This window comes from Chiloscyllium plagiosum, chromosome 9 (genome assembly GCF_004010195.1).
Source record: "Chiloscyllium plagiosum isolate BGI_BamShark_2017 chromosome 9, ASM401019v2, whole genome shotgun sequence".
NCBI lineage: Eukaryota > Metazoa > Chordata > Chondrichthyes > Orectolobiformes > Hemiscylliidae > Chiloscyllium > Chiloscyllium plagiosum.
This window is the reverse complement of record NC_057718.1, coordinates 10,598,327-10,623,390: the sequence shown is the minus strand read 5'-3', so window position 1 is coordinate 10,623,390 and position 25,064 is coordinate 10,598,327. Positions and strand designations below refer to the sequence as shown.

The 25,064-nt window shown below is 38.7% G+C and overlaps 1 protein-coding gene across 2 annotated transcripts in view; it reads right to left on the bottom strand.

Moving 5' to 3' along the window:
• nrbp1 (nuclear receptor binding protein 1) overlaps positions 1–25,064 on the bottom strand; it is a 111,379-nt gene that overhangs the window by 46,142 nt on the left and 40,173 nt on the right. The window contains exons 6-7 of one of the 2 annotated variants that reach the window (XM_043695360.1): positions 22,507–22,601; positions 2,823–2,846 (exon numbers count right to left, since the gene is read on the bottom strand). In XM_043695360.1, coding sequence (XP_043551295.1) covers positions 2,823–2,846; positions 22,507–22,601 — 119 coding nt within the window. The remainder of the gene's footprint in view (positions 1–2,822; positions 2,847–22,506; positions 22,602–25,064) is intronic. The other variant, XM_043695361.1, reaches the window with a different exon arrangement.

The window sequence follows — 25,064 nt, the reverse complement described above, 5'->3', positions numbered from 1 at the left end:
ATTTCTCACTCTCATCTCAACTGACTTTGGAAGCACTTCAAGAACACTATCTGCTGTAAAGCAGTTTTGGGATTTTATTTTTGTTTAAAGCTGGATCTGGAATGGTAAGGGTCAGAAATCAGATGTACAATTCTAATCAGTAGCAACTATAGAATTATCGTCAAAAATATGCATAGTGCAATGGCTGAAAGCAGATTTTAAGAAACATTCTTTTTGCTAGAAATTAGAAAATAAATAGTAAATAAATGTGGTGCATATTCAGATCAAGAAGCATGTGTGCAGGCAGTTTACTTGTAACTTCTGATGCAAGGTTATTAATCTGAAACATGACCTCTTGCTCTCTCCACAAATGCCTGTTTAAAGCCTGCATTGATGAAATTTGGAATTGAGAACTAGTTTATTTAAAGATCAATTTGCTCAAAATCAAAATGAGATTCAAGAGAATTCAAAGTTATCAAATAAACAGAGTAAATCCAAAATCTGAACAGGTGGAAATGATTGTTTTGGAGTAAGAACCAACAGAAGTAAAGAGCTACTGACTAACTGCTTGCACAATTAAATGTATTTTTCCACTGTATAAACTTTAACAGTAATTAGGAGGTTTGTAGTTCTGTTTTGTACAATTTTAATAGCAGGCAAACTATTTCACTGATACACTGGATTCATTAAAATCCATAATTTCACCCATTTTACAAAACCTTTAGCAGCAATTTATACAAAAGTGGACTGTCAAAGGGATTAAATACTATTACTGACTTGTACGTTATTCTTGAACTTCTCGAACAGTTTCGAACCCAGCCAACATTTTGTTTCCATAAGGGTCATAAAGCACAAGTTTATGACAAAGCCATTGCATGATATTGCAGAAGCTGGCAATATTGTTCAGAATTAAGAAAAAAGGTATCTCTATTGTGTACAGAAATATATCTGCCATCTGTGAAAAGCATCCAACATGTTAGGCTCTGCCACGTTAACTAACTGCAAAAGACACTTTAAAGTGACATGGAAGCACGAATATGGTAATCTCATGCGATGCTTCTGTTGAAGGAAGTCAGTAGAATGATTTTCCCCATGAACTTTGAACCAGAGAAGGGATGACTTCTTGATTTCAACCCGAAGGAATTAGCACTGTATTAGCAGAATGAGCCAGTGTGTGGAGTGGATGATAATTAATTTTCACAGAAACTTGCAAACACTTTTCTTGTCAAACTATCATCCAATTCAAGACCAGTAACTGGCACCAAAAAAAAAAGAGAACAGCAAATATATCCAAGAACTGTTGGTTTAAACTAACACTTGCCCTTAACAAGACTGGAATGTCTTGAATTAGCAATCAAAAGTTTACTTTTGAAACACTAATTCTTTAAAGAAGTGAACTTGCATTTATATACCACTGTTCACATTCTTGGGACATTACAGTGTGATTCACAGTTCATGAAGGCTGAAAGCTCTGTTCCTATATTGTACTGTTCTATGAGCTAGTTTTGAAATCAACTGCTTTGTGTTTATGCAAACATTATACAAAACAAGGTCCCACAGATAGAAATTACATCAATAACCAGATGACTGAGGGATAGATATTGGTCACTTCACTGGTGAAGTGGTGTTTTGTCCTTAAAGAGGTTATCATGAGATTACACATCCTGCTACACCAACAGCCAGGTACAATATTAATTGTGCAATTTCTCTACAGTGAAACACCAACCTAGGCTATGTGACCACAGCCTTAGAATTAGGGTTGAACCCACAACCTTCAGAATTCAAGAGGTTTGTGAGCTATCACTAAGCCAAGCCAAGAGAGTGTATCAAAGTGTAAGTTAACTAAAAAAAAGTCTCAATGAGCTGGTTGGGCAATTGCTGGACAAAAATAAAAGTACTCTCTCTCTCTCTGTACCAACAGGATTGCAATCTCAGAGCTTGCCAATCACAGCAATTTGTCTGCTTCAATTAATGTACTTCTCAGCAAGTATTTTTTCCAAAAAGAATAAATGGTCACGTTGTCTTGAAGAATGGCAACTGAAAAAGATCCTCTGAATATTTGGATCATGGTAAATGTTTACCTCTCGGAAGAGCCTTCCGCTCTGCCTGCTGGAAGCTGTGGTACAAATGATGTACTGACTAAAATCAATACAAACATATTTTGAAACTTTATATTTTAGTAATTGCAAAGATTTGGTCTTTCTGGAACCTGAAATGGTCAGTGGTTTGCAAACTATTTTCAACTGGGATTCCAATTTTGAGATTTGAAAACCACAAGCCCTCAATGAGGATGAAAAGGGCAAAGAATCTTTTCAGATTTGGGAGTAAGGTTGTTTTAATATCGTCAGAACTCTACATTGGGTATTACTGCTTCAGAGTTCACAAAGCTAATTGGATGCTGCGCCGCTGTCCCACCACACACGCACATACACATACACACACAGTGTTTGCTCCAAATCGAAAAACTACAAGTCCATGGTGATTTTCTGTTCTGTGCATGAACAAGTGGGCAAAAGACAATTTTCATTCAGAACACATTTTGCTCGAGAACGTTAACTCTTAACAAAGAACAGTCACTTGCCAGACTCTGCTGGCACATCCACATGAAGAGGACAAAGCTTAGTCAGGTGTCATTTTATGGAACTCATGTCATTTTACAATACAAGGGTTACAAACTCCATATAAAGCCAACATTGCTTTCGTAAAGTGAACACATGCACTCATGCAAGAGCTAAGACTGCTAAGCATTCCCAACATAAATTGCTTACACTAACACATTTTAAAAGCTAAAAGACAAACATAACAATACACAGTCACATCACAGGAGCCGAGAAGTATCTCACCATTAGCAAATATCCTATGAAAGACTGTTCGCAACAGAGCGGCCGTAAGCGGGGAAATAAAACAAGAAATTGATGAGTGATGGAACAGCGAGCATTCGCAAATACAACAGCTGGGTTAGAACCACCAAAAGCTTCAAAACAAGACACTGCCTATACTGTAGCTAGATGGAAAAAATGGTGGCAGTGGGGTGTGATGAGAAGGTCATGGGGTGGGGGGTTGGGATGGGCTATGGAAGACAGAAGAGGGTAGAAGACATGAAGGAGGCGAGTAAAAGGAAAATAAACCAAAAGAAGGATGGGGGATAAAGGAGTTTTGTGAATACATGAAATATATTGGTGCAATACTCTTGTTTAACTCACTTTTGGTTAACTTATAATTTCACTAATGTGAGCTGAACAAAAGTTTACATACTGTATAGCAATTCAGCCCTCATCTTAAGAGGAAATCACTTACCATAATAATCTGGTCAAATGGAGATTTTCTACAGTTTCTTTTAGTCTACCATGAAGATGGCCTTCATTTGTTAATTTTAAACAGAATGAAGACAAGACAGGGTGGTGGACAATAATGGATAATTTTTTGAGTTATGCAAATTCATTAGAGATTGATAGTTTTCTAAGAATAGAAAAATCTCCCGACTTCAAAATGGTCATTTTTCAGATTGGAAGTGAACGTACAGTTCAAAAATTTCACTGAACTCTCGCATGCTAAAAATCAAATAGGCACTTTACACACGAGAACAAGTCCCTGCTACATCTCCCTTCTCACCTATGCTTTGAATGTCTCTTTTGAGACTGCAAGGACATTTGAGAGAGAAATATACGGATACCAACATTTTCAAGACAGGCAAATCTTGCACACAAGAATCCCCTCCCTCTGACTATTTGGAATTGCTGCATGATACACCCTTCAGATTGTCCTCACTCATGAATGGAAACCCTACATTGCTCTTAATATAGATTGACCACAAGTAATGAAACAAACACTTACGAGTTAGCATCAGGAATGAAGAACAATCGAGAAAGCCACCAATTAAGTCCAATTTGCTAGTCTTTCCAAAAATGCAAAATAATTTTTTCAAATTTGATAATGGGATGTGGATGTCGCTAGCTAGGTCAGCGTTTATAGCCCGTCCCTAATTGCCCATGAAATGCTAACTGAAGAACCCATGGGGATTTTGCTGAGCAGTATTTTTCAACAGGAGGAATAGGAATGTGCTACCTTGAAATGCAATGTAGAAACACTGGAACTTAATACTTATTGATGTTCTTTACTGAGAACTGTTAATCTGTGATAACTTCCCTTAAAAATTGAATGTTAGTCTATCTTTGGTCCAAGATATTAAAGAAGCCTTTAAACACTAAGGTTGCTACTCCTGAACCTCAACAACTTGCAATGGACAACTTTACATGATCAATTTAATCAAAATTTATTCTCCAGGTCAGAGGTCCAAACTCTCAAACGTGGACTCAAAACTGGGCATATCATTTAAAAGCTACACCAAGATGGAATTCTAGAGTAGTATCTTTCACACAATAAAACCGTAGATTACTTGCAACCGAATAATAATACCCTGTCAAACTGCCAACTATAATTAACTACAGACCTAAGTTGCATCACCGTATAAAAATATGCTGGCTTACAGCATTGAAAAATTGCCTCACCCTAGGAACAAGAGGAATATTTGGCTATAATCTCTATGAAAGTTGGAATAGTTCTTTCCATGGAAGCCAGTCAATTATGAAATTCTGCATACCACACAAAAATTCAACAAATAGGCTTTTAACAGCTCTTGAATAAAAGGACTTCAACTTTTAACAGAGATCTTCAAAGTGGTATTTTGCAACAAGACTATCAGAAACCAAAGTCATTCATTGTTTCTGTAGACAGGATTACCAACTCACTGAATCAGAACTCGAGCAACAGAGGATTTGTTACTCCTTTAAACTTCTGATCTTTCCTGTACTGAGTGAGAGGCTGTTAAAAACAACCAGAGAATTGATTCAGAAAAATGATCAAATCCTTGGTAGCTTTCAGCCAAAGAGCTATCATCTAGTTAACAGAAGCCATAGTGTGTGTCACCCGGTACTAGCAGATGATCAAATGATGCCAAAACAAAGGAAACTGAATCAATGTGTTTTAATTTTAAATGAACTTTACCAAAAAAAAGTCAAATGTAAACAATGTTCTGAATGGATTCCAAATTACATTTCGGCAATACATGAAACCCTAACCTGTTATTACGTAGATCTGTACTTTATAAACTAGCAAGAATTTCTGGGAAAGAGTTGGAAGTTCTGTTACCAAAAGGGTAACATGGTGTTTTTTTGTTAATATTCATGGAATAGCACAACAACGTTTTTAAAAAAAAACATTTATAAATAGTAATCTGTTATATTGACAGGAGGTCATCTATTGACGTTAGGCAGCATCACAAAAGGGGATGATTCAATTAATATTTATTCAACAATTTTGGAACACAAAGAATTCTGTCTAAATAAGTCAGATTTTAAGTAAGGCTATTGCTACAACAGAGTTGAAACTTTATTGCTGGAACAGCACAGGTCAGGCAGCATCCAGGGAACAGGAGATTCGACGTTTCGGGCCCTTCTTCGGCCTGTGCCCGAAACGTCGAATCTCCTGTTCCCTGGATGCTGCCTGACCTGCTGTGCTGTTCCAGCAATAAAGTTTCAACTTTGATCTCCAGCATCTGCAGACCTCACTTTCTCCTATTGCTACAACAGAAGCATACGCATTTTTCCATCAATTTGCAGATACTTTGTTGGTATGAGGAATTGCTTTAAACAGCGAATTGTTTTAATATGGATTTGTCTACGTGAAAAGGACAAGGAAACAAATTCAACAATTACTTAATTCTTGCAAAGTCATTACTTAAAAAACGAGAAAAATAGAATGCGAATAAGCACAACAATGCAAATTGGACCAAGTCTGCTCCATCATTCAATAAAGGTCATAGCTGATTTGCTATGTTTCAAGTTTAACATTCCCCCTACTCATGATAAACATGGATTCCCTTGGATAATAAGAGGTTACCTCCATCTTCGAAAATATTCAACAACTCCAATCACCACCCCTCTGAGGCACAGACTTCCAGAGTAGTCAGCTGAATAAAGTTCGATTACTGTTGGATAATAGGTGAATAATAGTCCATTAATCATATCTCAGGTGGTGGATAGGCTTAGGGAAAGGGAAAGTGGAAAGTGAGCCACCCTTGGCAGTGTTCCCCAGCCTCTGAGCTACAGTATTTGTTTAAAAGCCAAGTATAGTACTGGGGATGCTGGAGACCAAAAATAAAATCAAAAGTGCTGTACAAACTCATCTGGCAGCATCTGTGGAGAGAAATGAACATGATATAGAGTCCAATTCAACTTCTTTGGGACTGAAGGAATCTGGAACTTCATTCTTTTCATGCTGTTGACAAAAGGGGAAGGGGATAAATGGTAAAAGATGCCCAGAGCAAAAGGCAAACCGAGCTCTCATGGCACTAAAGAAAATTTTGATGCATTCATGCTGAATGAACATTGCATGAACACTGTCTTCCATTAGATTACCTCTCTTTTGATCCGACCAAACCCCCCCTACCACTTTTGCTCTGGATGCTTACCATTGTTCTACTTGCTCCTTCTCCCCCTTTGTCAACAATTTATAAAAACCATCATTTCCCAGCCCCTTGAGTTCAAAGAAATCATATCAGACTTGAAGCATTAACTTTGTTTCGCTCTCCAGAGATGTTGCCAAAGCTATTCTCCAGCCAAAGCTGTTCTCCAGCCATTTGCTTTTACTCCAGAATTTATTATCTAGTTGACCGGGTCAAGTCTCTGGTTAATGGCAATCGCCAGGACAACTTTTCAGTAATGGTAATATTAGTGAATGCAAGTGATGGTTGAAATACATATTACCTATCATTTTATGAGCACAAACTTGCATTTGTCTTGCAACATAAACACTGAGTTTCAGTATCCAATGCGTGTGAATGATGCCAAGGATTGTAATCATCAGTGAATGTTTCCAATTCTGACCTTGCGTTGTACACAAGGTTATTGACCAAACAGCTGATAGTTGGGTCTAATTCCTGCAGCTGAAGTTTCTGGAGGAGATTCTTAGAGAGAGGGTTTCCATGCATTTGGAGGGGGCAAGGACAGATTAAGGATAACCAGCATGGGAAATTGTGTCTACAAGCTTGATCTAGTTTTTTTGAGGATATAACCAGAAGGATTGATGAAGGCAAAGCAGTAACTGTTATCTACATGGATTTTAGGAAAGCTTTTGACAAGATTCCAAATCATACACTGATCAGGAAAGTTAGATCACAAGAGACTCAGAGCTTGCCAATTAGATGCAAAAAACTGTTTAATAGTAAGAGACAAAGGGTGGAGGTGGAAGGTTGCTTTTTGGATCATAGGCCTGTAACAGCTGTGTTCCACCGGGATCGGTACTAGGTGCACCGTCATTTATATAAACAATTCAGATGAGAATATAGAAAGCATAGTTAGTAAGTGTGCGGATAATACCAAACTTGGTGCTACAGTGGACGTGAAGGTGGTTATCTAATATTACAAAGAGATCTTGATCAATTGGGCCAATGGGCTGAGATGTGCCAGATGGAGTTTAACATCTTGGTAAAACGAACAAGGGCAAGACTTATACAGTTAATAGTAGGCCCCTGGGAAGTGTTGTTTAACAGAGAGATCTAAGGGGTTCAGGTACATAGCTCTTTGAAAATTGTGTCACATGTAGACAGGGTAATTAAGGTATTTAGCATGCTAAAATGACTGCCAGACTACTCAGACTCTTTGGCATCACGGTTGCCCACAAACACACTAAAACAGCAGCTAATGAACTTGAAAGATTCTATACAGACAACTAGCATAACTAATGTCATTTACAAAATACCATGCAAGGACTGTGACAAACACTACATTGGACAAACAAGCAGAAAACTAGCCACCAGGATACATGAACATCAACTAGCCACAAAATGACATGACCCTCTCTCACTAGTATCCTTACATGCAGATAAGGAAGGACACCACTTTGACTGGGACAACACATCCATCCTAGGATGAGCGAAACAGAGACATGCATGAGAATTCCTAGAAGCAAGGCATTCCAACTGGAACTCTATCGTCAAACACAGAGTTAGACCCCATCTACCACCCCCCAAGAAAGAACAGGAAATGGCATCGCCACAGGAAATGGTGTCACCAACCTAAAGAAACCCAAACATATAAATAGAAAGCAGGAATTATCAACAGTGCTTCGCCCGGAGGCTCACTGAAGATATTACCTAGTTAGGTGACGAAACGACTGGAAATGAACATTCCCGCTCAGCGAGCAAACGTACATCCAGAACCTCAACCTGAGCTACAAATCTTAAAACTCGCAAAACATGCTTGCCTTCATTGCTCAGACCATTGCAGTTGGGACATCATGTTGAGGTTGTACAGGACATTGGTGAAGCCATTATTGGAATACAGTCTACAGTTCTGGTCACTGGGCTAAGGAAGGATATTATTAAATTGGAGAGGGTTAGAATTATAAGAGATAAGATGAGACTAATTTAACTAAAGCATTGGAGGTTGAGCGAAGATCTTATAGAGATTTATAAGATCATGAAGGGCCTAGATAAAGAGAATAGCAAATGTCTTTTCCCTAGTGTAGGGGAGTTCAAACTAGAGGGCATATTTTAAGGTGAGAGGAAAAAGATTTAAAAGGGACTCAAGGGGCAACCTCCTCCAGACGGTGGTTCGTATGTAAAAATGAACTGCCAGAGAAAGTGGTAGATGCAAATTGTGAGACTAAGAAGAAAAAAGAAGCATACATAAAAAGGTCCAGGTAACTGAAAACAGACAAAGCTTTGGAAGAATATCGGGAAAGTAGGACCAATCTTAAATGAGGAATTAAGAGTGCTTAAAGGGGTCATGAAATATCTTTAGCAAACAGGGTTAAGGAAAATCCCAAAGCTTTTTATTCATATATAAGGAGCGAGAGAGTAATAGAAAGTAACCAGAGAAAGGACAGGCCCACTCAAGGATAAAGGAGGGAAGTTATACGTAGAGTCAGAGATAACGGATGAGATTCTTACATAAGTACTTTGGTTCAGTATTCACCAAGGAGTGGGACACGATGGATGCTGAAGTTAGGAATAGATGTTTGATTACTCTAGATCAAGTCGGCTTAAGAAGGGAGGAAGCATTGGGTATTCCAAAAGGCATCAAGGTGGACAAATCTCCAGGTCCAGATGGGGCCTATCCCAGGTTACTAAGGGAAGCGAGACAGGAAAGAGCTGGGGCCTTAACAGATATCTTTGCAGCATACTTGAACATGAAAGAGATCCCAGAGGGCTGCAGAATTGCTAATATTGTCCTCTTCGTTCAGAAGGGCAGCAGGGATAATCCAGATAATATAGACTGGTGGGCCTGACATCTGTGGTAGGGAAGCTGCTGGAGAAGATACTGAAGGATAAAATCTATTTACATTTGGGAGAAAATGGGCTTATCAGTGATAGGAAACATGGTTTTGTGCCAGGAAGGTCACGTCTTACCACCTTAATAGAATTCTTTGAGGAAGTGAAAAAATTGATTGATGAGGGAAGGGCTGTAGATGTCATATACATGGAGTTCACAAAGGCTTTTGATAAGGTTCCCCATGGTAGGCTGATGGAGAAAGTGAAGTTGCATGGGGTCTAGGGTGTATTAGCTAGATGGATAAAGAACTAGCTGAGCAATAGGAGACAGAGTAGACGCATTTTAGAAGATCCAATTCAATAGCAAATTATATGGTAAATAGAAAAGCCCTGGGGAAATTTGATGTACAGAGGGATTTGAGTGTTTAGGTCCATTGTACCCTGAAGGTGGCAAGGCAGATCGACAGAGTGGTCAACAAGGCATACGGCATGCTTTCAGTCATCGGACAAGGTATTGAGTACATGATACATGAATGGGCAGGGAGCCAAAGGATACAGATTCTTGGAAAATAAGCTACAGGTTTAGATAAATGGTCTGGATTGGCACAGGCTTTGAGGACTGAAAGGTCTGTTCCTGTGCTGTAATTTTCTTTGTTCTTTGTTACAACATTTAAAAGACATTTGGATAGATACATGAATAGGAAAGGTTTACAGGGATATGGATCAATTGCAGCCAAGTGGGACCAGTTTAGTTTGGGAAACTTGGTTGGTACGGACGATTTGGACCAATGGGTCTGTTTCATGCTGCGTGACTCCATGATATAGGTCTTCAGCCAATAGACATCTTGACCCAATTGCCAATAGCTTCAATTTTGCTTGATGCCCATATGCCAGGCTCAGTCAAGCAAAGTCACTTCACACCTCACCTCTGGAATTCAGCTCGAAGACAAGAAAAGCCATATAAGACCATTAGAAACAGGAAAAGGAGCTGGCCATTCAGCCTCTTGCGCCTGCACCCCCATTCAACAGAATCATGGCTGATCCGATAGCCCTCACATTCACCTTCCTGCGTCTACCCCACAATCCATGATTTGTCGACTGATCAAGAATCTCAGTCTTAAATATATACAAGGGTTCAGACCCCACAGTTCTCTGCAGTAAGGAGTTCCAAAGACTCTCAACCCTCAGAAGAAATTCCTCATTTCAGCCTTCAAATAAGTTTAAGGTGCCAATTTGAGCCTATGATCTCTGATCCTAGACCTTCCCAACAGGGGAAACAGTCTCTTAGCACTTACCCTGTCAAACCTCTTAAAAATCCCATATGTTTCAATGAAATCAACTCTCATTCTTCTAAATTCCAATGAGTGGAGTCCCAACATGTTCAACCTTAGTTCATAAGACAATCCATCCAGACCAGGGATCATCCTGGTGAGGTTTCTCAGATGTGCTTCCAATGAAATGAGATATTTACTAAAATAAGGGGATCAAAACTGCTCTAAGTGCACCACGATATCTCAGCAGCACCTAGTGCAGGTGCAGTAAGACTTTCCTATTCTTGCGCTCCTTGAAAGAAGAACCAACATTCCAATGCCTTCCTGATTACCTGCTGCACGTGTGCCAGCTTTGCATTTTGTGTGCAAATACCTCCAAGTCTCTGTGTGTTACGGGCATTATTTCAATGGTGAAAAACTATGATCAAACAAGCCTGTTGCTCCCTGCACAATTGATGTTAACTTCACCATCTGTATCCTAATTCCAGAAACACAACAAATATTCTCAAATCATTTGTGTAACTCATTGTTACAATCCAGTTTAATTTATTCTGTCCCAAGCGCACTGATGAATACAAGGCACAGACTAAGTATACCAGATAGTGAGACAGAGGATAAAAATACAAGTTAAATAAATGCTAGAACTAGTTTTACACAAGTGAGAAAACTTTAAAAGCTACCAAGCAAACAAGAAAACAAAAACTAGATGCTGTGAAAGCTTAACAGTTCCATGTCAATGCAGCAAGAGGATGACTACCACTGGTTAAGTCTCATTCTTAACAAATTCTCTTGTTTACACACGAAGAACTATGGATTCAATAATAACCTGGAATTTTAAAATATCTAGCTTAATGACGACAATGTAACCAGTATAACCAAACTGCTGCAGTACACAGTAACAGTAACTCAGTTATGAGGCTCACCATTGCAACTGCTAGCATTAAAAAAAAAGCAAGTCAAATTCACAGGACACCAGGTTATAGTTCAACAGATTTATTTGAAATCACAAGCTTTTGGAGCATTGCTCCTTCATCAGGTGAAGTCCACTTGACGAGGGAAAGCTTGCAATTTCAAATAAATCTGTTGGACTATAACCTGGTGTCCTGTGGATTCTGACTTTGAACACTCTAGTCCAACACCAGCACCTCCACATCATAAACAGAGAAAGAACAAAATGTTAAACAACTGTCATTTTCCAATTCAAAGTTACAAATTGCATTTGGAAACATTCTATAAATTTGATATAAATCGATGGACCAAAAGTCAGATGGCTCAAAATTTCTCATCTGGTACTGGTTTGGAGTGTCTTCACCAAGACTGCAACAGCCCAGAAAAGTAGTCAACAAACTACACTCAAACACTACTGTTATCCATAGGCCCTGAAGCAAAAGGCATGGTGGTCTGTCCCCTCTAAAAAGCACATATATTCTTTCTGAAGTGTCATGATCAAAACTGGTCAGTACTCATTTGTTCATAATGCTATTCAACATGTGTATATTTGTATCCTAATTTCCCTGTAAACACAACAATCCCTTTACTTAATTCCTTCAAAACATTGTCATGGTATTCAAAGCAGCAACTACATTATTGCTCATGTTAAAGGAGGTTGAGTGTATTTATATCCTGCCCATATTAATAAATCTAGTTCCAAATCTAGAACTGCAACATCTATCCCTAAATTCCTATCCATTTTTACCAGAATAAACAACCATTTAGTAAAGTGAAAATAGGGGAAAGTAAAATTTATCTGATTATCTTTTGTACTGGTCTTTGGTGTGCAGGCTGCTGAGGTTAATTTTTGTGATACAGCTGTAATCATATCATGTCATGTTAAGTATGACATGAGAACTGCTTTTTGAGATCTGTCATATTCATTGATTCAGGATTAAAATCTAAAATCTCATAGCGAACAATCCTCTAGGTAATAGTGATCATAACAGGAAAAATTTCACATGGGGTCTGAGTGCAAGAAACATGGGCCTGAATTGAGCACCTTCAATTTTAACAAAAGAAATCCAAAATGAGATAGCTAAAGCAGACTGGGAAAAAAAAAAGAAAAATTGGTAAGGAAATGTGTTATGTAAACAGGATTAGAAATTTAAGGAGAGATGTTTCATAATTTAAGACTATATGAGAAAGACAAAACATGTACAGCTAATGAAGAATGACATCAAATTAACTAAGAAACCACAATACGGTGAAGATTATTAGATAACCAGAAGACTGGGAAAAATATTCTAATGTGTCCACCCAAATGAGTAAGAGAAATCTGGCAAAAAGTAACAAACACACAGTTTGTGCTTCTACAAATATGATAAAGAAAGTAAGTAGCCAAAGTAAGCAACGGTCACATAGAAAACGAGACTGATGAATTAACAATGAAAAACAAATGGAGAATGGAGAATAATGCAATTGAATGTGTGACTCAAGAGTATTTTAGATTTCTGGCTCACTGGGATTGTTTCTGGGAATGTTGGGACTTGTGCAAGTGCGATGGTCTGCATTTGAACCAGAATGGAACCATCATCCTTGTGGGTAGATTTATCAATGCTGTTGGGAGGAGTTTAAATTAGTTTATTAAGGGCAAGGGACTCTAATAGGGATGCAGCATAATAAAGTAACAAGAATGCAGGGAATTCAGCCTTGCTGTGATTCAAGGGAATAAGGAGAGATTGGACAGCCTCTACCTTAATATTAGGAGTATTATAGAGAAGACAGATGAGTTAAGGACGCAGATTAATATGTGGAATGGAGACATTGCTGCCAACACAGACGTGGTTGACAGATGGGCAGGACTGACAACTCAAAATTATATTAGGGTCTTCAGACAAGACAGTGTTGGTGATATTGCATTATTAATTAATGAGTCAGTTATTGCAGTAGCGAGAGATGATACCTTGGGAGGGTCCTCAAATGAAGCTTTGTGGGTAGAGCTTAGGAATAAAAAGGGGACAGTGATATTGTCAAACAGTCAGCAGGGGACATATATGCAGATAATTCACTGATGTGTGACAATAACATTAGGGACATTATATTAGGGGACTTCCACTTTCCACACATTAATTGGGGTAGTCATAGCGTAAGGGTTGAGAGAGGATAGATTTCTTGAACTGTATTCTGCAGGGTTTTATGTTATGTTACACCCAGAAGGTCCAACAAGGGAGACAATTCTGGTTCTAATTTAGCAGGTGGTTAAGGTGGCATTTAAGACAATGTGACAAAATCGGTAAGCATTTTTGTGACCATGTTAACAGCCCCATTATGTTCAAGGAAAGAGATAGCCTACAGAAAAGGTTTTGGACTTACGTGGGTGGGTTAAGTGGTGGGGGCGGACTTCCTGCTTCGGAGTAAATCTACAATAGAATAGCCGGGGTGATCAAAAAGGAAATGGGGAATGTACAGGTCCAACATGCTCCCTTTAGGGTGAAATGTTGGAGCAACAAGCCCAGAGAACTCTGGCTGTCTATGAACATTTAGGATTGGGTAAGAAGGAAGAGAGAGGCTTTTAATAGGTACAAAGGGAGCAAGTGAACAGAGGATCTAAAAGAGTACAGAAGGTGCAAGGGGAATCTTAAGAAAGCAATTAGGAGACAAAGAGGGACATGAAGAAACACTGGTGGGTAAAATTAAGGAGAATCCCATGATATCCTGTAAAGGAGAAGAGAATAATTAGGGAATAAGTAGTGCCCATTTGGGACCACTGAGGTGTCTACGTGTGAAATCAGAGGACAATAATAAGACTTCAGTACTTTACTGGTCTTCACTTAGATGCAGGATGTAGGTATAGAAGTAGGAAGATGGACTAAGATGTTCTTCAACGGAATGAGAGAATGGGAAGACATTGGAGGCTTTGGCAGATTTCAAAGTGGACAAAACCCCAGCTCGCTTTGGAAGACAAGGGAGGAAATTAGAGGCTCTAACCCAAAATTTTACATTCCTGGCTGGCCAAGGGGAGCTGCCAGAGGGCTGGAGGATAGCTACTGTGGTTCCACTTTAACAGTGTGACAGGGGTAAACCAAGGAGCTATAGACAAGTGAGTCTGACAAGTGATTGACAAACTATTGGAGAAAATCCTGAAGGAGGGAGTCAATGCATCTCCAAGGACAAGAATATAGGCTGCATAGTTAATAAGTTGGTAAATGACACCAAAATTGGTACCATAGCAGACAGTACAGAAGGTTTTCTAAGAGTATAGCGGGATCTTGAACAACTGGGCCAGTGAGCTGAGAAATGGCAGATGGCGTTTAATTTGGATAAATGCAGGATATTGTCTTCTGGTAAGACAAGCCAAAACAGGACCTACACAGTTAATGTTAGGGCTCTGGGGACACCTAGGGATGCAGCTATATAGTTCCTTGAAAGTGGTGTCACAGGTAGACAGACTGAAGTAGTATTTGGCACGCTTGCCTTCATTAATCAAAGCAGTTAGAATGTCACGTTACAGCTATACAAGAAGTTGGTAAGGCCACATTTGGAATATTGCATACTGTTACTGACTAAGCCAGACCTCTCAAAACATTCTTAAGCAGGCAGCCCAAACCATAAGTTGGCAATTTGTTTCGCTAAGTATATAGTGAACATAAACGTAGCCAACTTACTCCAGGTAAACTACCAGGTTTTAGAACAGACAAAAATTTATTCACACATATACAATGAAACACAAAGGACAGAATAAAGAATCCCCACAGAACTCAGTCTATCCAACTTAGACTTAATTATGCAGTTCTGAATATATACACAACAGTCCCAATAAGCAAACCCCCTTAAAAAAAACAGTAACAATGCAACAGGTTGAAGTTAGAAGGGCAGAAGGAGAGAGAGAGAGAACCTGTTTCCACATAGTTGAATTTCTAACTAGTTCTGGACTGAACTACTCCGCTGAGAAAGTGAGGACTGCAGATGTTGGAGATCAGAGGTGAAAATGTGTTGCTGGAAAAGCGCAGCAGGTCAGGCAGCATCCAAGGAGCAGGAAAATCGACGTTTCGGGCACGAGCCCTTCTTTATACAGGTCACTTCTAAAACATGACCACTTTGGCCTGACGTCTCATCTATTTACATATAATCAAAAAGGCCTCTCAAAACCCCTTAATCTCTGTACCAAACCAGTCTAATCTAAACCGGAGCTGTTTATGACCCCTTTGAAAAAAGGACAAGAACAAAGTATCCTTAAGAAAAGGAACAATTTTTAGAAAACAAAGGGACCAGCTTTGTGACTGTACTATGCTTGTTGCCCTGCTAGAGGAATGATGTTATTAAACTGGAAAGGGAGTGAAGATTTACAGGGATATTAGTGAGACTGGAAGGTTTCAGTTAAAAAGGCTGGATAGGCTAAGACTTTTTTTTCCCTGGAGCATAGGAGGCTGAGGGGTGAACTTAAAAAATCATGGAGGTGCATAGATAAGGTAAACTGAGATGGTCTTTTCCGCAAAAGTAGAAAAGTCCAAAACTAGAGGGCATAGGTTTAAGGTGAGAGGGGAAAAGATTTTAAAAAAGGGACCTGAGGGGCAACTTTTTCACATGAGATAGTGTTTATGAAACAAGATTCTAGTGGAAGTGGTGGAGGCTTACACAATTGCAACGTTTGAAAGACATTTGGACAGGCATATGATAAGAAGAGTTGAGGGGAATATGGGCCAAATGCAGGCAAATAGGAGTAGTTCAGTGTAGGAAACCTGGTCTGCATGGACAAGTTGGGTTGAAAGGCATGTTTCTGTGCTGTATGACTCTATGGCCCTGTGACCTCAAACAGTTAAGTACTGACATTATATTTCCAAATCAGGGTGGTGAGTGGCTTGGAGGGGATCTTGCAAAAGGTGGTGTTCCCATGTATTGGCTGCATTTATCTTTCTAGTTGGAAATGTTCATGGGTTTGGAAGGTGTTGTCTATGAAGCTTTGGTAAATTTCTGCAGTGCATCTTGTGGTGGAGGGAGTAGCTGTCTGTGGACGTGGCGTCAATTAAGCAAGCTGCTTTGTCCTGGAGAGAGTCCATGCTTGCGTTGTTGGAGCTACGTCAATAAAAATAGACGTTTGTGAGATGGGCAGATCAGGAGCAAGCAATTCAACCCTGATAAGCATGAGGTGGTGAACTTTGGAAGAAGTAACAAGGCAATGGATTACTTGATGAATGGCAGTACATTAGGAAGCTTAAAGGAATACTCAGATTTTGGAATGCTTACCCTCAGATCCCTGGAGGCAACATGATACATTAATGTGGTGATTAAGGAGCATAATTTTAGGGTAAAGGGAAGGCGGCTTAGAGGAAATTGGAGGAAATCTTTTTGACTGAGGGGGGGGGGGGAGATGTGGAACACACTGCCTGGGAGGGCAATACAGGCAGGAAATCTCAAAAACGTAAATAAATATATGGAAAAGCACTTGGAAGGTCATAACATTGAAGGCTATGGGCCACGTGCTGCAAAGTTGTTAGTGTAGATTGATCAATGATGGGCCAAAGGGCCTCTTTTATGTTGCATGACTATGACTAAGTAAATACTCCAGACTTCAAACAAGAATTTTGCATCTGTCTACACAGAATGTCTTCTGTCTTTCCCCAAGAATAGTAGGAAAATCAAAAGATAAAGAAGAACTTAAAACACATCAGAGAAAAATGCACCAAGAAAACTAAAATGGAATAAAGACCAAAAGTCTCCTACACTTGATAGTCTACATTCTTCAAATATATGTCTGCAGTGATAGGGGGTAGACTGGTTGTAAAGTTCTAAAGTTTCAAAGCTTCTGGAAGTGTCACAGCAGAATATAAAATTGTAAATGTAGAACCTATAGGTCAGTTAGCCTGTTATTTGCAAATGCTGAAATGTTTCATTATAGTTATGATATGATTTTATGAATTTCTAATCATCCTGTTAACACTGTACAAAAGATAAACCACGTTTAACAGTTTGATTCATGTTCTTAACAAGCAGGATAGATAAAAAGGATACCAGGGGATGTGGTATATTAAAAAGTTATCATACAAAAGGTTTCTAAGATAAGAGGTCATGTTGCTGGGGTATTAGTTTAGCATGGAAAGAGGATGGACTAAACAACAGGAAACCTATCTTTCCTATCTATTCCTGCTAGTGCACAGACCTGAGGTCTGTGTGCAGTACCAGTTCCTGGAACTGGAAGTCAAAGTACTGGCATGTGGAATGTCCAAATTTTGCAGCTGCACACGCAACAGCAGATAAATGGGTCATCTTGAGGTTCACAAACTATAACAAGAGGAGTGTTACAGTGCTGAAGCCTCATTGTTGACTACATTAATGATCTGAATGAAATGATGCAGAGGTGCTGGTGTTGGACCAGGGTGGACAAAGTTAGAAGTCACATGACACCAGGTTATAGTCCAACAGGTTTACTTGAAATCACAAGCTTTCGGAACGCTGCTCCTTCATCAGGTGAAGTTGTAAAAATTTGGCAGATGAGAACAACATGGGAAAATGCGATCTTGATCACTATGGTAGAAATAATGAAAGAACAACATACTATTTAAAATGAAGACAGACTGTAAAATGTTGCACAACAATGTCAGATTTTGTAGATGAATCATGAAGTTCAACATGGAGGAGAAAGTGAGGTCTGCAGATGCTGGAGATCAAAGTTGAAACTTTATTGCTGGAACAGCACAGCAGGTCAGGCAGCATCCAGGGAACAGGAGATTCGACGTTTCGGGCATAGGCCCTTCTTCAGGAATCTTCTTCAGGCCCTTCCTGAAGAAGGGCCTGTGCCCGAAACGTCGAATCTCCAGTTCCCTGGATGCTGCCTGACCTGCTGTGCTGTTCCAGCAATAAAGTTTCAACTTCAACATGGAGGTACTAGTTGCAATTAGGAAGGCAAATAAAAGGTCAGGTTTTATTGCAAAAGGCATGGAGTATAAAAGTAAGGAAATCTTGCTGCAAATGTCCAAGCCATTGGTGAAACTGTCATCAATAGTGCAATATAAGACTGACTTTCTAATCTAAAAGAAGAATCTACTTGCTTTTGAGGAAGTTCAGAAGGCTCAGTAATTTGATTCCTGGGTGGAAGGGGTTGACTTAGGAGGAAAGATTGTAAGCTCAGTGTGCTCAATCATTGGAGTATAGAAGAATAGGAGGTTAGATTATTGAAACAAAAGATTTAACGTGTCTTGACGGGGAGATACCAAGATTAAGTCTCCTTATGATAGCAATCTGAAGCTGGTAGGCACAAATTAAATATAATACAGAAATGAGGATGTAAATTCTGGCAGTAGCATTTGCTATGAAGACTTGTCAAGAAAAAAAAAGCAGAGCAAGGTTACGCATCCTTGAACAATGAACTTGTCTGAACATGAAATTCTCACCTCCAGCCTCTTTTGCTATACAAAACTGAGTCTGTTCATTTTTACTTAAAAACAGCTTCATAACTGCTATCCACATTGACACTGTATTTGCTATCACTACTGTAGAATTCCTTACTCCTTCACTGCCCTTATTTCCTATGACTTATTGAATCTTCTACTTATCAAACCATCATGTCTCAATTTAAGTGATATAGTTATAAATGTTACAATCTCGGTAATGATGCACAAATGAAAAAGATGAGAGAAAACCACCTCACATACTGAGGCAAACATACTGATTAGACTGAAGTCTGACGACGACATGCATTAAACAAATGAAGATTCTTTAAAACACGTTCTTATGTCAATGTGTATATGCATGCACCACGCAAAAATAAAAAAAAAAGTCAAATAAACAGTTATGATTCTACTGCTCCTTTGAAAGGCAAGTGATCTAGTAATTCAAAGAATAATGCACAATAATGACCATGCCTATATTTGGAGCATGAAGATGGTGCAAAGATACAACAAAAGCTATATTTAAATAATACTTCCAAACATTCAAGGTTATAACTTAGAAAAAGATGTTTAGTCATAGTTTGTATTAGTTTTATCTTCTTTAAAGCACAATGATGGGATTCAAAAGGAACAGCTGACACAAATTTCAGTTTCTTTCCAACACCAACCATGCCCCCTCAAAGCCACGACAGTGTTTTTGAATTTGATCAAGCAGACTTGCTTTAGGGTGAAAGCGGTGTAAGAAATTATTCTCCTTGGGTTGAACTGCCAGGTGCAAGCAGAGTCAAATCCCACAGGCAAAATACTGGGGATGTGTATATTAAACCATATAATAACTAGATATTTAGAAAATAAAGATCTGATTAACAAAACCAACATGGATTTATAAAAAGAGAAACCATGTCCGACAAAACCTGCTGAGATTTCTTTTTGAGTGTAACGAGCAGAACACACAAGGGAAATGAATGGATACAATTTGTTTCTATTTTCTGAAGGATTTCAATAACATGCCACACAAGAGATTAAAAGCAAATGTGAGCACACAAGATAGGGTAAAATATTTAGGTAAATTAAAAATTGGCTAATGGACAAAAAACAGGCTTCAAGTAGGGGATACCTTAAGGATCAATGTTTTGGTCCCATCTGTTCATACTCTATATCAATGATTTGATGCAAGTACCAAATATAAAGATCTGAGTTTGCTGATGCCACAAGACGAGATTGGAAGGAAAGTTGGAGGAGGATGCAAAGCAGCTTCAGGGGAATTTAAACTGGCTGAGTTGGCAATTTATTAAGTGGTGAAAGATTGGGAACTGATAAAGTTTATGTGCAGCAAGCAATTAGGGAGGCAGATTTTATGCTGGCCATTACCGTGACTGGATTTGAGCGTAAAAACAAAGAAGTTTTGCTGCAAACGTAAAAAGCTTTCGAGAGACTGCACTTGAAGTATGGTGTATAGTTTTCCTCTTTACTCAAGAAAGAATATTCCTGCCACACAGTGTTACAATGGTTCATCAGACTTACGCCAGAGATGACAGGATTATCCTTGAGGAGAGGCGTAGGAGACGAGGTCTACATTTGAGAGTATATAAAAATTAGGCATGACCTCACAAAAGCATACCAAGTTCTTCCAGGCCTCAAAAGGGCAGATACAAGAAGGATGTTTCCCATGATTGGAATGCCTAGTATCAGAGGACATGGTGTCAAATGAAAGAGTGGACCAATTCGTACTGAGGTGAAGTGGACTTTCCTCTCAGAAAGGGGTGACCTTCAAACCCCTGTCACCAAGAGGTTTGTGGAAATTCAAATCAGCATATCTTCAAGGGACAGCTTGATAAATTTCCTCTTATAAAAATCATGAGATGAAAGGATGTTATGATAAAATGACATAGAAACAGAAGAACAGCAATGAACTCTGTGAATGGCAGAGTGGACCTGACGGTTGAACAGTCTATTCCTATTCCTAGTTCCTGTGTCACGCCCAAGCCTCTGGACACATGAACTACAGCAACTTGCATATCAGCCGTGTTCAGGAGTCAAGACTTGAAGGCTCACAATATATGATCTTAAGAGCAAAAGTACTTGCTAATGCAGGGGGCTATGCAAAAGCTACACCTATCTAATACATGCTGACTGTAACAGTATCAGATCCTAGAGATGGTCAATCCGTTGTTTTCTGTTCAAAAAATGGCACACACTTGTTTAAGCATTTGATTTTATTTTTGAACCTGAACAAATGAAATTTATTGGAGGAAAAACAAGAGATGCCTATGCAACAAGGTGCCATCTGACCTTTCTTAAATATTTAAATGGTTAAGATTTAGGCTATAATTCTGCACAAGAAAGTGAAATTCCCAATGAAAAACAAAGTTTGCAAAACCATGTATTAGGTAAAGAGGCACATGGCAATGCACTTCAGTCAACAAGCCAGACAGTTGAAAAGTACACACTGCAGTTACCATGTAGAAAACTTTGAGCAATGTTTAAAACATAAGCTGGGCCATGAAAAGTGAACTGTTTGCATTACTAACTTTGATGTTTAAAATGGACAATATTATGATTTTCCCTCAAGGTCTTGGGCAATCTGAAGGAACATGCACAAATGCATAATTGAGCCATGCATAAAATGCAATGCACCATTTTCACTCACTCCCATTATAATGATGTCCTGATTGAACTGTACATATAAAATATAGCAAAGAATCAGTAATTATCCTCACAAAAGGTCACTTTGACATTAACCTAAAATTAGTCATATCATGACTTTTGCTGCAAATGCCCACTCTCCATCATAGCTAATTCATTTTTTCCTTCTCTTCTGCTCTAAGCACATGGCTTACCACCAATATGCAAAGTGACTTAAATTATGCAAAAAAAATGCATTTCAGACGACTTGCGATCTCCATTTAAAACAACTGCTGTGGAGAAGTTAAGAAACAGATATTTGAATAGACATTCAGTACAGGCAGGAGGGGAAAAAGAAAACCTCTCACATCAAGTTTTAAGTAACCAAAATAAAGCTCAAGAAAGAAATGCAGATCCTTAAAATGCAGACTTGCAAGTAGATCCAAATTAGCATCTTCTCTGAGCAGCTGTAATACATACAGCCCCACATGGACAACAAAGATGTTCAGTTCAACTCCAGGTTTGTGCTAGGTTAATTGAGTAAAGACAACAGCACAAAGTGTCATGACCAAGTTGAAGCAGGAGTGAACACTTCATAATGTCCTCTCTTCATAAAATTGTCTGCTGACATTGATTTGGCTCACACAAAACGGCCTCTGACGATCTTCTCAAATATTGAATGCACCTGTGTAAATTTCAAGTATACAACACTGAAGGTAGAAACAGCAAAAGCAGCCATTGAACTGTCCATCCATCCATCAACGTATGCTCAAAATATGAAGGGGCTAAGTGCTGTTAGTGTGTCTATGACACACTCATGCTGTTGTTGCACAATTGCGACAACTGTTAAGTGCACTTGTGAAAAATTGCTTTGATAATTTTTCATTATAATGTTGTTAATCCGTTAACTTCAATATAGTGACCTGTAAATTTGAGTTTAAAAAATAGCCTGATGGGCCAAATCAATTTCAGGTTTTTAAATAAACTTTTATTTTGCTATACATGTTCAACACATATCAATAAATGGTTTTCTTATACTTACCAGATCCAATTTTTATGAGACCATTATGCTGGATGAATATGGTGTCACAAGTCAGGTTTCCATGGATTATTGGAGGATCACAAGAGTGGAGGTAGCTGATAAATAAAACAGTATTCAGTAAACTGAGCAAACTGGCAGTTTCTTTAGACATGTATAGCATTTTACTAAATTAAAGTTTTACTCAACAGAATAACATTTGTACAATTAAAGACAAAAAATATACATTTAGTTCAATGGGGGAAAGATGTACAGTATTCATAATTTCTAAACCATTTAAATATGTTTCAAAATATTTCAATTTTCACAAATTTGATGCTGCTCTGCCATCAGGTGGTTTAACAAGTTCACCAACCAAGCAGCTGGCCACTTCCAGGCTCCAACCAATACTCACAATTGCTTCTTAAGGAAAAGTTGAGGACTACCCAACTACAACTGGTTAATTTTCACACCTTCTTGGAGGTACCACAAGCGGTCTCCAGACAGCAATTCACTCCATACGCATCAGGAACTGAACAAAACAACTTGCATTTCTATATTGTGCTAATATTCAGTACAATGGTGTTACCAAAGAACCCCAAATTACATTGCACCTATCAGATACAAAAAAAAACCTAATTCTGAATAGGTACATTGGAAAGAAACTAAATCAAACAAAATATTCAAAGTGAACAATTAGAAATGGATTTTGCAGACCCCAATTACTTTTGGAGAAGGCAAACAATTTTTGTCCTAACAGATGGATGATCTTTCCAACTTAAGTGTGCTGGACAATCAAAAATGTTACATGATTCAAAATTGCACATTGTTTAGATTAAATTAATGCTCTGAAATTGTTTCTGGAAGCATTTCAAAGAATTATCTATTGGGCTGATTACATTGTACTGTAGCACAAATCACAAAGTCAAAGCAGATATCAAAAAAAATGACAGACAGCTTGAAAATATCATCCAAGGTCATTAAAAAGATACCTTCTGGAATCTTAAGCTCATTCTACTTGGACAGAAGGGAAATCATGAAAGGGGGAAATATATAATGAAGCAGAATGCTGACAGCAAATGGCTCACTGTTCGACAGAAAGATAAATTATTTGAATAAATTAAGTAGAGATTAGGCATTGCTTCCATTCTTGTTTTGATCTATGAATACATAGCATATATAAATGGAAAAAAAAATGGATAAATTTTTTGAAGCTTTATTTAGATGGGCAAAACATGTCAAGAACACCAATGAAGTATTTGATTAATATTCCTTCAGAACTTGTGCATTTCCACTAGTTTAATTTAACTATTTAATCGTTAATATAACTATTGCATGTGTTCTCTATACTAAAGTAAAATGACAATCAATATTTTGGGACAGATTTCTTTATAAAAGGAACTAATTACCCCCACATAACCAGATTGCATGTCACAGAAAAGACTCTTCGTTTCTATTAGCATTTTCAAAAGGACAAGAAACACATTAGCCACCATCTGGTCCTCTGCAACCTCTGGATCTACGAAGCTTAGGTTTTCAATTCGCTAAATTTCTTTTTACTCTTCATGGATGAGTTCCATATGGGACTAGTTTTTAGGGAGCATTAAGCTGTCCAGTTTCGCAATATCATTTAAACAGTTAATTGTTTTCCACTAATTCAGTTATGAGAAAGTGAGGACTGCAGATGCTGGAGATCAGAGCTGAAAAATGTGTTGCTGAAAAAGCGCAGCAGGTCAGGCAGCATCCAAGGAGTAGGAGAATCGACGTTTTGGGCATAAGCCCTTCTTCAGAAATAAGGAGGTTGTACCAAGCAGGCTAAGATAAAAGGTAGGGAGGAGGGACTTGGGAGTGGAGCGTTGGGAATGCGATAGGTGGAAGGAGGTCAAGATGAGGGTAATAGGCCGGAGAGGGGTTGGGGGCAGAGAGGTCGGGAAGAAGAAGTCGGGTCAAGAATGCAGTGCTGAGTCCGAGGGTTGGGACTCCCATTTGTGAAATAGATTTTGAAACTTCTGTTTGCAGAAGTGTTTCCTAGCATCTCTTCTGAATGGTCTGACCCTAATTCTCAGACAGTGTCCCCTAATTCTAACTATGGAAATAGTTTGTCTTTATCTATGTGCCTTAGTATTTTGAGAAATTCCACAAGATCACCTCTTACCCTTCTAAATCCAAGAGAAAACAGGCCTAATTTATATAATCTCTTTTCATAAGTTAATACCTGAAGTTCAGGTATCATTCCAGTAAACTCCTACTTTATAGGTAATGAAAATAAATTTTCATTAACTAATTTAATCCTGGATGTGACCTTCTAAATAAATTTGAATAGTAATGCAAAGATAATAAAACATTTTAAAATGCATAAAAAATCTGAACTGAAAAATGTGTTGCTGGAAAAGCACAGCAGGTCAGGCAGCATCAAAGGAGCAGGAGAATCGACGTTTCGGGCATAAGCCTTTCTTCACGAATGAGGAGGGTGTGCCAAGCGGGCTAAGATAAAAGGTAGGGAGGAGGGACTTGGGGTGGGGGCGTTGGGAATGCTATAGGTGGAAGGAGGTTAAGGTGAGGGTGATAGGCCGGAGAGGGGT